General features: G+C 44.9%; 1 protein-coding gene across 2 annotated transcripts in view; it reads left to right on the top strand.

Annotated features, from left to right (window-relative positions):
* The window catches only part of mxi1 (max interactor 1, dimerization protein), a 28,924-nt gene that overhangs the window by 6,259 nt on the left and 6,811 nt on the right, over positions 1–15,854 (top strand). For both annotated transcript variants that reach the window (XM_054604514.1, XM_054604515.1), the window contains exon 3: positions 1,345–1,374. In XM_054604514.1, coding sequence (XP_054460489.1) covers positions 1,345–1,374 — 30 coding nt within the window. The remainder of the gene's footprint in view (positions 1–1,344; positions 1,375–15,854) is intronic.

Genomic DNA, 15,854 nt, shown 5'->3' with positions numbered 1-15,854 from the left:
AGCAAAAACTATTGCTCTGACTCACAAACAGGTAAAGAAATTGGTAGACTCACTGGCATTAGAAGGTAAATATGAAGGGATTATATGTTCAGGTAAGAGCCTGCATTGAACAAAAGACTGTGACTATTCATTTACCCTACGAATAAATTCATTTTGAGGGTAGAAGATTGTAAGTCACACCACATTGTATGTGTGACTGGTTGGGTGATGCAGAACACAGTGCATGACTACTACAGAGTTGTAGAATATGTTAGTTGAAACCTGTCAAAAAGAGCACGCGTGTGATCACTTAGGCTCTCACAGAATGTGACCAGGGCCAGCTTTCATGTGAGCCTCGTGTTCGTCACCTTGCTGCACACCTCGTCATGTTAAAATCAAATATACCACCACGGTTGATTGAACATCCAGTCTTGCGTACCCAACTACAGGAAAAGTGACATATGGTGTTTTTATTGGTGTAAATAATTTAACTTGGGAAAAAAAAAATTTCCTCTGAGGCGGGGACATTTTTTACCGACTGAACCACAGCCGCGGACCGGTCCCTCTGTCTTATCCCTCTCTACGGCCTTCCTCCCCCATTCTTATCTCCTGTTTTCCCTCTATTTCCTGCTTCCGTATTAAGAAGGCGTCAGTGTTGTCAGCTCAGTATTAAAAGTAAAAGGAGACGACAGCGGAAAGTGTATTGCAGTATTGATAACCCACAATACAGAGAGTGCTGTGTGCATGACCCCCCCACAAACCTGTCCCCCTTGCGGCGAGCTGGAGTGCAGTTTGTGTGGACATGAACTTGGCCATCTAAGCATCAGGAGGAGGGCTCGTCTTCCTTCAGTATGTTGCCACACAAAGAGACTCTCAGGAACCAGCTGATTCACTTTACATTATTAACAGAGCACTGAACCCTGCTGCTGGCGTGTACGTGAGTGTGCACACACACACACATACACTCATGCACAGTGTGTGAACTCTTAACTCTGCTGGCTGCAGTGTCACACACACAGAGTTGTGCTGTGCATTATTGAGGAAGAGGCTGTATAAAGCCACAGTGGCTGTCACATTGACGTTTCTTGGTGCACACAATCCAGTGCCCTGGTCCTGGAGTTGGTCTCGTTTGGGATTAATTAATAAATCCATAAATCAAATTCGACAAGGTAATTCACTGTGCTTATCTTGGCCCCTGCGTGTCTAGCTCATATAGTTGTTATCTTCATGTTATGCCTTATTTCCCCAAACAGAGTGCAATGCTCTTTTAGGAGGAACAGAAACTGTTGGATTGTTCTTTGATTCTTGAGCGTGCAAAACTCTGCTTCTCTTTTAATTGACAACGTCTGTTTTCTGTCTTTGCAGGTCCACTCATAATGAGCTGGAGAAGAATAGGTGAGTTGGCTTTACATTTTTCCAGAACATTTAACCTTTTAAATCACAGGGACACACCCTGCAGGCCCATGCACACCCTTCACTGACATGTAAACAAGTCCATCTTGTCCTACTTTCGTTTCGCCCCACAATGTTTTTATTACCCTTCATTAGGTAAGCTCTTCCTCTTCAACTGGTCCTCAGAAGCAAAACTAAAAACTAAGGGGTGACACAGTTGGGTTTAGTTAAAGACATTCCCTTCTACCTGTTTAATCCTTTTCGTGCACACACCTTTTTTTTTAGAGTTATGCAACAGTTTGGTTGCCGTGCTAAGGGCATCGAGTTTCAGACACAGGCAAGGGTGCATGTAGGCAGAACGGGAGCTTAAGTCAAAAGTTCAGTGCTTGTTTTGATGCCAAGATGTTTTTTGATTTGTGTGTAGAGGCGGCAACAATGTCGGCCTCATACCCGAACAAAATGTCCTTTCAGTAGCTTTGCAGCTTGATCATGATTCTATTCTGAGTTATATCTCTGCATTCATGATAGTATCTACAGTGGGAGATATGCGGGGTATTCAGAGAGACCTTGGTTCTTCATGGTTTACCACACCGTCTTCTGAGGGAGCAGACACTGGTCTCTTAGAAGCCCTTATCAGATTGAGTTCACCACCCACATAGGGTGCTCGCCGGTGTTTATGCTCCGTGACTTTGCGGGCTTCAAGAGTCAAGTCGTTAAGGGTTTATTTTTTTTTCAACACCGTAAATAAGAGCAGCTAGACTCGCAGGATTGATGGTAAATAGAGAAAAGAAGTTTGCCTTCCATTTCATTATCTGTGAGGGTGTGGGTACAATGAAAGGATGTGGGAGGCTGGATCCATTCAGCGTAATTACATATCACCTCGGCCTGTTTTTCTCACCATTCTCCCTGGCAGCCTTTTTTTTTCTAAAAGGATGGGAACATTGGAAGGAGAGGCGTCCAGTGAGTTAAATATAGACCAGAGTCGATGTGTCATCTCGGTGCTCGTACGCGATGCCACAGAAGGCCGGCCGGTCGGCTGACTGGCCTCGGCAGATTGCAAACAACTCGTACGAGTTTTGCATTTTCCTGTTTTCCGCCCACTCAAATTCATTTCGAAATGAAAGGGTGCCGGCTGAGATGTCGGCTCCTACAACACAGTGTGAAGGCCGTTTTTTTCGTCACTCCTTCTGCATTCACGCAGCCAGGCACTTTGTAGTACGGCCCTGTTCCTGTGGCCTTTTATGGGCTGTAGTCATCTCTACCAATCAGAGCAGACTCGTGTAAAGCCTGTGGATGGCAGGACAGAAGGGATCGCTGCTGGCCTGGTTGAACACTGAATTATGGGTACTGTACAGTTATGAACCATTAGAGAGATAATTAAATGAAGTGAAATGAAACTGTGCTTGAAAAATGTGATGAAGCCAGATGTATAAAAAAAATAAAATAAAAAAAATAAAAAGCCAGCATAAGTTAAGCGTTAGTGTGTTTTCATTCCTGTCCCAAGTGAAATAACATCCTCTCCCTCCTCCTTGTCCTGGCTCCACTCCTGCCAGTCCTTGCTGACACTGGGATCTGCAGAAGAACAGGCCGTCCTGTACCTCACCACAGTACCAAATCCAGATACTGACACCGTGTGCTTTGTTTCTTTAGTGTGGTGTTATTGCTTCAAAATTGAACAGCACAAGATTAATTCAAATTTCCATTAGCAAAGAAAAGAGGTTAAAAATTGAAATTGTAATCCGTCTTTTTTAGAAAGCACACTTAAAGTCAGAGTCGTTTATAATCCCCCCCCCCCCCCCCCCCCCCCCCATCCCTTTTATTTTTTTATTTTACCAGAAGTTAATCCAATTCCCTTTTGAGCACATGCCTCAATGTAAGCTATATGTATCAGGCATAGTTGTTCACCCAAGTGTGTCAGGCTTATACCATGATTCTACAACGGCAGCAGCTCTCGTTCCATCTGAGCAGACGTCCAAGAAAGTAAGTAAATTGGAGTCAGCTCCTTTATGGTCCAGCCTGTCTGGGGCCCTTTTTTTTTTTTTTTTTCCAACACTTATCAACCTTGTATATCTGCCGCCAGCCAGACGATATGCCTTGCATGGCTACCACAGGGCCCTGATAACCTCTGTGACGAGCAGAGTCGTTGTCGTGACAGCGGAAAACCACAAGACGCGAGTATAAGGGACCGAAAGAAGAGGTTGGGGGGGGGGGGGGGGGGGGGGGGCAAGGGGAAACCAACATTCCAGATGCTCACACTGTGCGGCGGGGACCAGATAACGTGGTGGCTCTGCCGCTTTGATCCTGTACCTCCTCTAACAGCCCTATTTCACTTCCTCATGTCATCAGTGAGCTTTAACAGTGAAAAAGGCTTATATGCTCCGCCGCTTTGATCTCACAGCCTTCAGCCTATTAGGCCTTTTTCTTTAAAACATTTTGATAGCAAATTCCCCAGCTCAGGTTAGTTGTTGGCTCATCCTTGTTTTGTTTTTTTACAGTGAAATTAAACCCATGGCCCGGTGTTTTAGTCCGCTGGTATTCAGTCGCTTTCTCTTCCCTTTTCGGATGATGACTCTGTTTATGGATAATCAATACAGCAGGCTTTTACTTGCTACAATAAACCCTGTCGCTTATCACTCTCCCTCCTCCTCCACAGCGACCTATTCATTTTAATATTGTTTGAACACGGCAAATTATTTTTCCCCCCGTGCAGTGGAAGCAATATTCATTTTTTTTACCATGAAGGGAGTTGGGCAAACAGTGTGGGTTAAACACCTTTCAGTGAGCGCCTGTGGAATATTAAGAAGGCTCGGTCTTGCCCATTAGAGTTGGGGAGGCAGACCGGTTGTCCTTGGGTGGCATGTAAGGAGCATCCATGAGGTCTCCTCTCTCGGGATTTGTTATGGCTCAGTGGTATGTGAAATGGTAAATGAAGATAATTACGCCTCTTTTACGATCATATTGGGATCGGTGTGGGTGACCTCGACTGTCAATGTTTTATTTTCTGTGCGTGTGTGTGAGATAGGCTTCTCTCTCTGGCTGCAAAGTATATGAGATTGTCGGGATAAAGTGTCAGATTTTACAGCTTACTCCTCTAATTTAGCTCTAATATATCCTATTGAATGTTACTGCTACAACCACAGGCCTTGTGAGTTGTATTAACATGTAATCCAGGCAATAAAACTCCCCAATGAATATCACTGAATAGGTGTCACGTCTTTCAAATGGTACATAACTCTGTTGGGATTGAAGCCCTTCGTCGTGTGTTTCCGTTTTATTTTAACCAGTGGGCTCTAAACTCACTTTGCGGTTGTTCCAGCCTTTGGGGATGGATGAGCAGTCAAACATGAATAAGCCTGGGCCACATGTTCTCTGGCTGTGCTGATGCTCCATGAACAAAACCAAGCTGCTTCAGCAGTCTTTTTTCTCTTGTCTTCCCAGTGAGTGCAGCCTATTCTCAGGCTCCGCTGCAGGGCCTAAAACTGGGACCGTTTTGTTCTGACCAACGTGACGACTTGTAAGCTTTTCTTGGCTCTGAAAAGCAGCTTAAGGGACTTGATCTTTGGTCTGGTGAGCCCAGCTAGAGCATGCACACGTCGTTGCGTCCCCCCCCTCTCCCTTCTCTCTCCCTCCCCTCCCTTCCTCTCACTGGCTACCCCGGTGCTAGTCCTTAAGAGCCTAGCTTGGCTTTGGCTTAGCCCTTGCTAACGACGATGTCGGAGGACCAGGAAGTAATTGACCGATTGACACGCTGATGGGATGAGCGGAGGACACACCTGACTAAAGGGAAGCCTTGAGAGGCACGCAAGCCTGATCAACACTCCCATCGTGTCGGTGTGACCCAACCTGTAATTAACACAGTGACACATGAGCCAGTATCAGGGCGGGACTAACAACCGCAAACCGTCAGATGGCGACAAGTTGTGGGTACTAAGTCTGGCTCCTCTATAACCAGTGTGGCAGGTGCCCAGCTGTGACGAGGAGATCATATTGTGTTCTATAATTGGCTCATGGGACGGTGAAACTACCTCGTTTAAACTGTGTACTTTGCACGCCAGGAAAACACCTACTCCCTTCAGCCAAGACAAGATACTTGCGTTTTCACTTTTCACTGTGGGCGTGTAGCTCTGAGTTGAGGTTGAGGAGGAGTGCATTATCCTGCATTGATTCGCCTTTCTGTCGCACCTACCTGCTCGGGTTGCCAGCTTTCTGACAGAAGAGAGTTTTTACGGGATTTGCATCCTCAGTCACTAACTTTTTATTTTTTTAAGGGAGAGACTTAAACAGTGTAGACACAGTGTATACACCACGTTTTCTTATGAGCACAGCACTGCTTCATAATGAAGGAAAGTAAGAATGTTAGCTGCTAACACAAACTCAAAACATCCTGTAGCTGCTTCTACCAGAGAAAGAGTCAATAGCTAAGTTGATTGATACAATATATGGCATATTATATATGATTATTATACGGAAAAACATCTAAATAATGTATTATTATCTCTAATCAACTTTTATATTATCAAATGCCATAATTTGAGATTGCTATCAGCTACTTGAGGAGTGCCTGGTGACACACTGCTCTGGACTTATCCCGACATTCCCAGTGGCTTGCTGTCAGACGGTACCAGACAGTGTAAAGTTAGAGGTCACCATTGTTTTGCCTCAAATCCTCAGAGGCCGTCCTCACACAGATGTTCTGTGGACCGGTGTAAAAAAGGCCCCTCGCAGGGGATTGGATGTCGGCACTTGAAGGCTCCCACATCATTCCATTTCTTGCCTCGGCCCTTCTGACCCTTGACTCATGTCATATTGGCATATCTTCTTGTTGTGCCTTTATCCTGCGAAAAAAGTGCATCTGCATAGAATTCTGTGGAAGGTCAGTGTAACCAAACGGAACAAGGCGGGAAGAGCACACAGGCTTAGTCAGCAGGCTTAAACCCTGACCGACCCCCCCGGGCTTGTTTTGTATTTGAATGACTGAAATGGGAAGCATTTTCAGTGATTTGTTTGAGATTGTTCAAATGAATCAACTTCAAAGCGTGGACTGTGTGTGTCCAGGCTCTACTGCAATATTCTACAAAGTGTTCAGTTGCTCCCACGTGGTGCGCTGTTCAACCTGTTCCATTATTGGGCAGGGCTTGTTGATGAGCCCACTTTGGGCCAAATGGACGAGGCTGCGGTCGCACGCTGTTCCTGAAAGGAATGCTCCTGTCTCCCCCCCCTTCCCGGAATGACTTGTCACGTTAGCAGCCGAGCTAACTTAATCTGTACCTTAAGGGAGAGAGAGAGAGAGAGAGAGAGAGAGAGATGGAAAGTGGGGGGAATATGATGCTTGATAAAGACACAAGACAGACTCAATTAGGCTAAATCTGACTATGGCTTCTATTTTTAGCCGTACAGCTGGGGAAAAGCGGGGAAACACCACTGCCTTCCGACCAATCATAGGGGTCGGCGTTTCACCAATGAGAGCTGCGAGATGGAGGAGGAGCGAGAGACAAGTCTCCCCCCCCCCCTGACTCTGGTAGCAGCAGCTCCCTTGCATCCTCTCTCACCATCAGTGCGTACACTAAATGTCATTATTAGTGTTGAGAAACGGACGTCTAACCCCAGCTGAGCGTCCTCTGTGCCAACTGGGATAAGTGACTTCATCCCAGTTAGCAAGATAAGTCAGTGAGTTTAACCCCTCAGTGCCACGTGAATACATATTTCTGTGCATTAAATGTTGATTTAGCACATTTGGATTGCCCTCTATTCCAGGGCACACACACACACACACACACACACACACACACACACACACACACACACCCAGTCACCTCCCTGCCCCCCGGAGCCAACATCTGGCTGGATCCCAACGGCTTTACACCAGGCCCGTTTTAGGAGCCAGGCCATATTGAAGTTTTAATCCAAAAGCCTCTGCCCTTACCCCTCGAGTCACCGAGGGCTAAAGGGCAAAGCGAGGGGAATGGGTGGGCCGGCGTCGTTGGGCGTCGGTCATGCGGAGCGGGATTTAGGAAGCAAGCAGTCACATGACCTGTAAGTGTGTGTTTGTGTGTGCTCATAGCTCCATCCTCCTCTCCGTCCCCTCTGTGGCTCTGCTTCTACGGCCATCTCTTCTTCTCTAACTCCATCTCCTTGTCTCTGGGCTTCTTTCTTTTCTTCCTCTCTCTCTCTCTCTCTCTCTCTCTCTCTCTCTCTCTCTTCCAACCTTTGTCAGTGGAGCAGATTAAAAGGCAGTGTGCACGTGTGAACTAATCCGTGTGTTGGCGATGGGCTCCGGCCCCAGAGTCTCTTGGCCCAGCTGCAAAGCTAGCGCTACCCCGCCCCGCCCCCCTCCGCTCCCTCTCTACTCCAATGAACTCTGCACGTGTGTACGTGTTTTTGCACGTGTTTAGTTCTGCGGTTGCTGCTTGAAAGGGGGCAAACTATTCTTTCATCCCCTTTCTTTTCAAACTCAACCCAATCTCGGTCTTGCTTCTTCTCCGTCTCGTCTGTTTTCTCTCCATCCCAATCCGTCCTCCATCCCTCCTCTGCACTTTTGCCGTGCATGGAGGATGCTGTTTGTGGCTCGGCGGGGTTTAGCGTGACAACAGCATTGGTCTGCCTCGTAATCAACCTCGTTTCGCTTTATTTACCACTTGTGGCCTTGGGATTGGTTGAGCAGGGGGGTTGGGGTGGGTTCTGCGAGTCCAAATTGATTTCTGAACTCCCATTTGCATTTTATTGCCCCCAGTTTCCAGCGTGGTTTCAGTCCCGAATCCATATGTGTTTTTACAGCGAGCTTTACTACCAATCGGAAAGACTCCCCCCTCTCTCTCTCTCTCTCTCACTGTCTCTCTCTCCTCCACACTCGCTGAATCTCTTTTTTGGGATTGAGGTCACAACTGCCTGAATGCTCAGAAAGTCCCTTTCCCACCCACCCACATGCTGCAATGCATTTTCACACCCTCTGCATTTTTTTTTCCTTCCCTGGCATCTGAGCAGAATATGGGTCATCATCCAGCATGGTTCCCATGGAGTCCCAAGACTTGTTAAGAATTGTTTTAACTCCTCAAACAAGAGAGCGGTTGCCATGTGTGGGAGAGAGATGAGCATTCCCCTCATTCCTCAGCACTGTTTGTCAAACTTAACAAATGGCTGTCAGTTTGGACAGCGTAGTAAAAAACCCTCAGTGGATGATTGAACCGTTAGGACGTGGGCTGCATGGAAGGAGACACCCGAGTACAAACGTTATTTTTTTCTTTCTGAGGAGCATTCAGAAGAGTTGAAGAGCTGCTGCAGTTAAAGTATCTATCAAGTTTCTATCAAGAGACGCAATGTTCTGTGTTCTTGTTTCTGCCCCATTTTCTTGTTCACTGTCAGGGGAAAGATGGTGAAGCAGAGATAAACAGAGCTTTTCTAACACTTATAGTTGAAGTAGCCTCATAAGCATGTGCCTGCTGTCACTGTCAAAACATAGAACAAACCGTTACTGGTTCAGCTCACTCAGTCCCGTGTGTTTCCTTTGTAGCTCCATGAGTAGAACACAGCTCTTAACCTTTCAGGGTTAGGGGTTAAATTTCCACTGATGTCATCCATGCATATAATATACACACTTGTGGCAAAGCTTGCATGTTTATCATGTGTTTTGTAGTACTTCATAGTCTTCATTTGGCTTAACATGCGGCGTTGATTGTAAAAATTTGAGTCAGAACTTGAAACTTGAAACGAGCGAGTGGATTTTAGACGTTTGCCATCGGTAAACCCAGTGGAACTCCGGACAGACTGGCTCTTGTTTGTGCCCGTGGCCAGTTTCTGGGCAGATTACACAGACCGAACACTCCCCCACTCTGTATCTCACCCTCTCTATCGCTCGCTCCGACTCTTCGCATCCATCCCATCTGTCCGTGTTTCATAAAGGAGATGAGGGAAGCATCAGTCTGTCAGGGGAAAAAAAAGAGAGCGTACAGTTGCTGTAGGGCAAATATCGCTCTAATCTTGTGTGTGCATGTAGAAACGCGACGGATGTACTGACGCATCAGCAGTGGACGAAATCTAACTTTCACCTCAGTTACAAGAATGTCATTTAAAGTCGTTAAGTCCTAAAGATTAGCCTTAAGGTCAGACTAAACGGTGGTGCATTGTCCAGTGGGCATTCATGACACTACAACACAAGTTATGTCATGTGCCATTCATGGGCTAAAGCTAAAACCATCTGTCGTTTCATAAATCATCCAAAAAGTCTTCAACTTGAAGGGAGACCTAGAATAATGATTTCACCATCCCAATCCGGAGCTATTCAACATAAAAGACAGTCTTCATGTGCGTTTGTCATTTCCTGAACATGCCATTTATAGCTCAGTTAATAAGGCTGTAGTTGGCTAAAGCACATACGGCAGGCGCCAGTTCTTTCAGCCAGGCTGTTGGCTCTTTGATGACTGTTCCGGCAGTCAACCTAGTGAGTGGTAGTTTCCTCTATTAAAAAAAGAAACAAACCCTATTCAGTCAGGTGCCACTGTCTGTATGGGTAAACATGTGACCCTGGCTGCAACCCGACAGCAGTCATGTGAGAGAGGGAGAATGATTCCCCCCACACACACACACACACACACACACACACACACACACACACACACACACACACACTATAAGAGAGACACATAGGCTACATCCACACTACTTCGTTTACATTTTAAAACGTATTTCTTTTGCTACCTTCACACTGAGCGTCCACACTACTTCCGGAGTTTTCGAGCACCGAAAACGAAGGAGTTTAGAAACTCCACCCAAGCCGGGTCAGTTTGAAAACTTACCCCCTAGTGTAGACAGGTGTACCCGCATACGTTTTTAAAACAATGACTTAGACACCCGCGTTGGCTACTACATTGGGTCCTAGCTATCGGGACCTGTCCTTCCCTGATTCGTCACGCCCCGAACACATCACCCTTTTCCGGAAGAAAACAAACAGCAGCCTTGGTTATCGATCAACTACCAGGTTAATTCAAAATGGATTACGAATTACAGTCATTGCTGACCTTGTTGTCTTTACAAGCAACTGTTGTGCAGTTCAATTCAGCGTTTTACTACTGCCCGTGATGCGGATGAAGCAGCTGTTATTGGAGCGATGAGCGACAGTACGGAAGGGTATTCGGCCACCGGCAGAGCTACGAGTTTGAAAACAGACAACAAAACCGAGTAAACGAGTGAGAGAAGACGTGTGTTGACCACATTAATTGACCCACAATCTATTTTATTTTTACTCTATTTTTCTGTACCTAAGCAGCCAATCTCCTTCCTGTTTACACCGGCACCCGCAAACCCGGTGTACGTGACTAGTCATGTGATATTGGTTTTCTAGGACGCACCCTGGTTTTAAACAAAAACGCATAAGTGTGGACGTAGCCATAGAAAGACGCTGGAAGCATAACAACCAGAGAATCTTTAGCAGAAAAACAACAACCCTGCCCTTTGTGTTAACTCAGCAAGCCAGTAAACCAAAGTGGTGAGCAGACACAGAGAACTGTTGTGCTGTCTGTAGTTCAGTGTGTGTTCTGTGTCACATTATGAATGCTCATGTGTATAGGTTACAGGGCCTAGGGCAGGGCTGTTAATGTACATATCAGGTTTGTTCTCCTGATCAAATAATTGCACTCTTTTTCACTATGAATTCAGCCAAATGCAGGTCCTTTATGTCATTGTGTTCCTCTGCCGGGGAAAACAAAATGAAAACAGTCCAGGTGTTGATGCAGGACGCCAAAAGTGAACCATCCGGAGTGAGATTTCTTTTATTTTTTCAAGCCGTGATCGTTCGTCCTCCACAGAATAATTTTAGTTCGAATATGCGTGTTCAACAGCGATTTCCTGCAGTCACAGCAAAGCATCATGGGGGACGTATGTATGGGCTGCCATGTGAGTTGAGCCCCGCTCCTCTCCATGTATATTGTATGTATGGATCGCTGTGCCGCGCGTTCACATGTTGTTCCACTATACATGATCTGGGAGAGGGAACCTTGCATGCGATTCCCTTTAGCAACCGGTCCGCACCATTTAAGCCACCAGGCATCTCACGCTTGCTATTTTTAACCATGTAATAATGGATTTGGGAATGTTTTGGAAAACAATGCTCAGAGCGAAGAAAGAAAAACATCTGTGCCTACATTTTCTGTTTGATTTAATTACCCCTCCACCACACAGTGAGAAACGTTGCCGTTGATTTGATGCAGTGCTCGGTGGACATGGCTTAGTCTGCTTCTAATGAGGCTTTGCATTACAAAATACTCTAATCACTCCAATAATCTTTGACATCGCTTTGAATCGTGATGTGTGGCTGCTTTAAATTAGCCCCGACACTCGGAGAAGGAGTGAGGCAGAAGAGGAACGGTAGAACTCCCTCGCAAAGTCAAGTTTTCATTTTTTCTTTCTCTCCAAGAGGGCCCGTGTAATGATGTCTTAATTTCCTTTTGCATGTCAATTTAGGAGATTTACCACTGAGGCGGTCATTGGTGATGTGTAATTAGTGTAATAACTGGGTGAAGGGTCAAATTTCCTCCCCCTCTGCTCGTATGGAAGTAGGTCAAATCGTGTGTGTGTGTTAAATGGGTTTGAGAGAGTGTGGGATTTGCCAAAGAGAAGTGTATTGACTGGTATCTGGAAATCTGACCCTCGCCTTTTAAGAGCACATCCAGTAATTATGTCAGACATCTTGGATGGCCTGAGAAGTTATCCATTATTTATGTATTCACAAGTTTGGAATCTAGGGCAGCCATATTTTCTCTTTTTCTCCATCGCTGCTGCTTAGACTAACGCCGTTGGTTCCAGAGGAAATGGAATGAAAGAGAAGCAGAAACTCCGGTTGCATCGTCAGTGTGGTTTTATGCTGCTTTTTGCTTCCCGAAAAGCAGAAGAAATACAATTCTGTCCGTTCCAGTATTCAGGCCCAGGTGTTCTTGTATTGCTGTTTATTTTATTCACACACAAAGAACACTAGCATGAATATGCATTTTCCTTTCTTGCCTCCGCTCAGCCACTTCCCCTCTCAATACTCACTGCCCCCAGGAAAACACCAGGCAGCAGATTTGCACATCTTTTAGACTTTGTAGCAGATAATCAAGTGAGGCTTTGACTTTGGGTTATCAAAAGATAACGGAGAGCGTTGTTGTCTGGATTGCTTCCTCGTTGTCTACATAGCCATCGAGTAAAGTAATTATAGTAACAGGATACTCCTGAGCAAGTAAAATAATGTCTCAAGTAAATCAGTCAAAAGTATTATCTTGAAAATAATATCACTGCAGAACCAAATGAAATTTAGATGATGAAAAGGAAAAAAAAACAGAAGTTTAGATGCTGTTAGTACCAATAATGTATGTCCTTAAAAACCAAATAGTCTCAGGAACTAACTCGTGGACTATACGGTCTTTGAGACCAATATATATATATATATATATATATATATATATATATATATATATATATATATATATATATATATATATATATAGGGAGGTATATATATATATATATATATATATATATATATATATATATATCTGTTAATGGATTGAAAGCTTTGTTTTGAGAAATAAGTTTGCACTTTTCAGTTGAGTTTTTCATACTGTCACAACACTTGGAATGTGCTCAAAAGATGTCTCTCTCTGAACTGTTTACAATAATATCACACTCCTCTCCTGCGTTATCCATCCAGAGAGTCTCTGGAATATCTTCAACACCACACTGCGCCGATGGCTCTTGTCATCTTGATGGAATTACAGCTTGTCGCTGCCATCGCACGCGTTTCACGACACACTGACAAAACTCTAAAGGGCTATTTGTCTGACACTAGTTTCTGATTTACAGAGATATCAGATGTCAGAATGTGTGTGTGTGTGTGTGTGTGTGTGTGTGTGTGTGTGTGTGTGTGTGTGTGTGTGTGTGTGTGTGTGTGTGTGTGTATATGCACGTACACAGAGTTGTGTGTGCCCTTCAGTGCCAATCCAAAGACACATGCACTCTGTGTATGTGTGTGTGCGTGCGTGTGTGTGAGATGATACAAGGACGAGGGAGGTTGAGTGCAGCGCTGCACTATCGAGAGATGTACACATCATGTGCGTAGGTTCTGTGAGAGCGGTGGTGGGCAGCTCTCCCATGCCAACAGGGAGGGCTTCAAAGTGCTTCTTTAAAAAGGACTCTGCTTCAATCACATCGGAGGCAGTTTGACGTGTTTCAAGAACGAGTGCAACGGCTACAGAGAGAGGGAAAGCCGCACAGAAATGACGACACGCTTGCCTTTTTTATATAAATGTTTCTCTGCGTTGTTTTATGAAGCAGAGCTCTGCGTGTGATTTCGACTGAAATGAAAGCGAGGGAAGAAGGGTGGATTTTGGAGAAAAAGGGCAGGTCACGCACGTGATTCACGGGGAGGGAGGCGGAGAGGAGGGTGGGCGGTTGAGGAGGAAAGGTGTGGTGCAGTGACCCCGGGGGTCGGCTTGCTGCTCGCTCACATGTCAAAGCCAAAAGGCAGAGCTGCCTGCCTGCGTACCCATCTGGGGCCCATCAGGAACACAAGCTACAGAAACACACACAGACACACACACTTAAGCATGAAAGAAACACGCATACGCACACACACGCACACGCACACACACGCACACACACACACTGGTAGAGTGGAAGCACCCCCATTGTCTCAGGAGGAAAGGGAAGGCCGACTGAGTCTGTGGTGAGCCTGCAGGTGGTGCCTTTAGGATTTAGCATACTTTAATTCTAGTATATTTGATGTAAATCTGCTTTTTTATAAATCTTTTTATTTTTTTGCCTGTATCTGTTCTTGCTGTTCTGGGTTATATCACTTGCAATGTACCAGTTGAAATGCATTTTTCGCCCCTATTTCAAAAACAACTGTAGCGTGTTTCAGGGTTATGTCTGAACAAAGCCACGATTAACTGAGACTTCTTGGTGTTGGGGAGCTACTGAAATAAATTGACTTGAAAACAAAAAGCTCAATTACACAACTGCACACATTTCCATCACTCTCGTGAACTTGTGGTAGATCAGCAGCAGTTTTTAGATGTGGTTTCCTTTGAACAACCAGTTCCATTATCAGATCTGCATTAAGACTGGAGTCCACAGTAGCTCGATGCCTCACTCCCAGAGAAAGAGAGAGAGAGAGAGAGAGAGACAGAGAGAGAGAGAAAGGGTTTTCAAAAGCAGTTGTTTGCTAAGGTATATCCCAGGAATCTCCCACAGATGAATACCGGGAAAAACGAGGCTTTTCTGCCCGTGTTGTCTTATTGTCAGCGAGGGATTTGATATCCCTGCTGTGCGTGACAGTTCGGAGCGCAGGTCCTGGTGGCAACTGGCCACGTGTTATGTAATCCTCCACAGATGAAGAGCTCCCCATTCAGGCAGCCTGCAGCTCGCTGTGCCATTCATTAGACACTGGGAACACAAAGGGGGCAGAGCAATAGCCTTCACTTCTATTAGTCTGCGTTAGATTTTAACATATGTTCTATTCATGTCCTCCTTTGACACATTGTTGATCCATCCACCCTGTCTGTAATAAGGTTCCTTTCATTCACTGCAATTTTGGCTTTTTGTTGTTTAGCCTCAAAGGTTTGTTTTTATAATCGTTGCATCGATGATTTTTAAAATATAAGTACTTTTTTTTAAAGAAGCTAAACACAGCCAACTAACAGCTCAGCATCAGGGCTGCTTCTGGCTCTTATAGATGCTATCGCTAGTGAGCACTTCTCTCAGGAGAGCAGCTTAACCCCGTGATGAAAGCGTTGCCACATTAACGGCAACGTCCGACTGTGACGTCACATCCTTTTAACCAAGTGCGCCTCACCATTTGATAGCTTTAGCAGCTTGAGGACATGAAGTTATTGGGGCTGCACATTAAATCCACTGCCTGTTTATGTAACCAGCACCGGTCTTTCCTGAGAGCTCAGGAAAAACTGTAAGCCCTGTGGCTGGTCGCCGTGTTACTTGGCTACTATAGGGCAGAGGCAAGCAGGTATTAATGGTCACAAGCCGCCACTCATAACGTAAGCTGCAAAATGGCTTAAGTTCTTTGGCCTCGGGTCTGCATGATAAACTTTTGAGAGGTTAGGGACCTGTCTTGAGGGCATCACCAGTAGCTAGTTGTTTATGACCTTTAACCCCTTAAGTGAGACAGTTAGAGATAGTGCTGCTGGTGCAGATAAACCAGTCTCTCCCGTTATCTTTAGTTGCTCCGAGGACATAATGTGTCTTGTCCTAGATTGAGCTCTGAAATATTTCCATTCAGTTTCATTTTTATTTGGTCTTAGTATTTTATCTTATATTCGTTTACTATATTTTACCTATTTCACTTTATTTTATTTATTTTTTTATTTATTTTATTTATTTTATTTATTTTATTTATTTTATTTATTTTATTTATTTTATTTATTTTGTTGGTTTATTTGATTGTCACTTGTTATTTCATTTTGTTTCTTTCTTTAGTTTTATCCTGACGATTGTTCTTAATG

Source organism: Anoplopoma fimbria, chromosome 9, assembly GCF_027596085.1.
Source record: "Anoplopoma fimbria isolate UVic2021 breed Golden Eagle Sablefish chromosome 9, Afim_UVic_2022, whole genome shotgun sequence".
Taxonomy (NCBI): domain Eukaryota; kingdom Metazoa; phylum Chordata; class Actinopteri; order Perciformes; family Anoplopomatidae; genus Anoplopoma; species Anoplopoma fimbria.
Note: the sequence above shows the minus strand (reverse complement) of the source record. Positions and strands in the feature narration are given on the sequence as shown.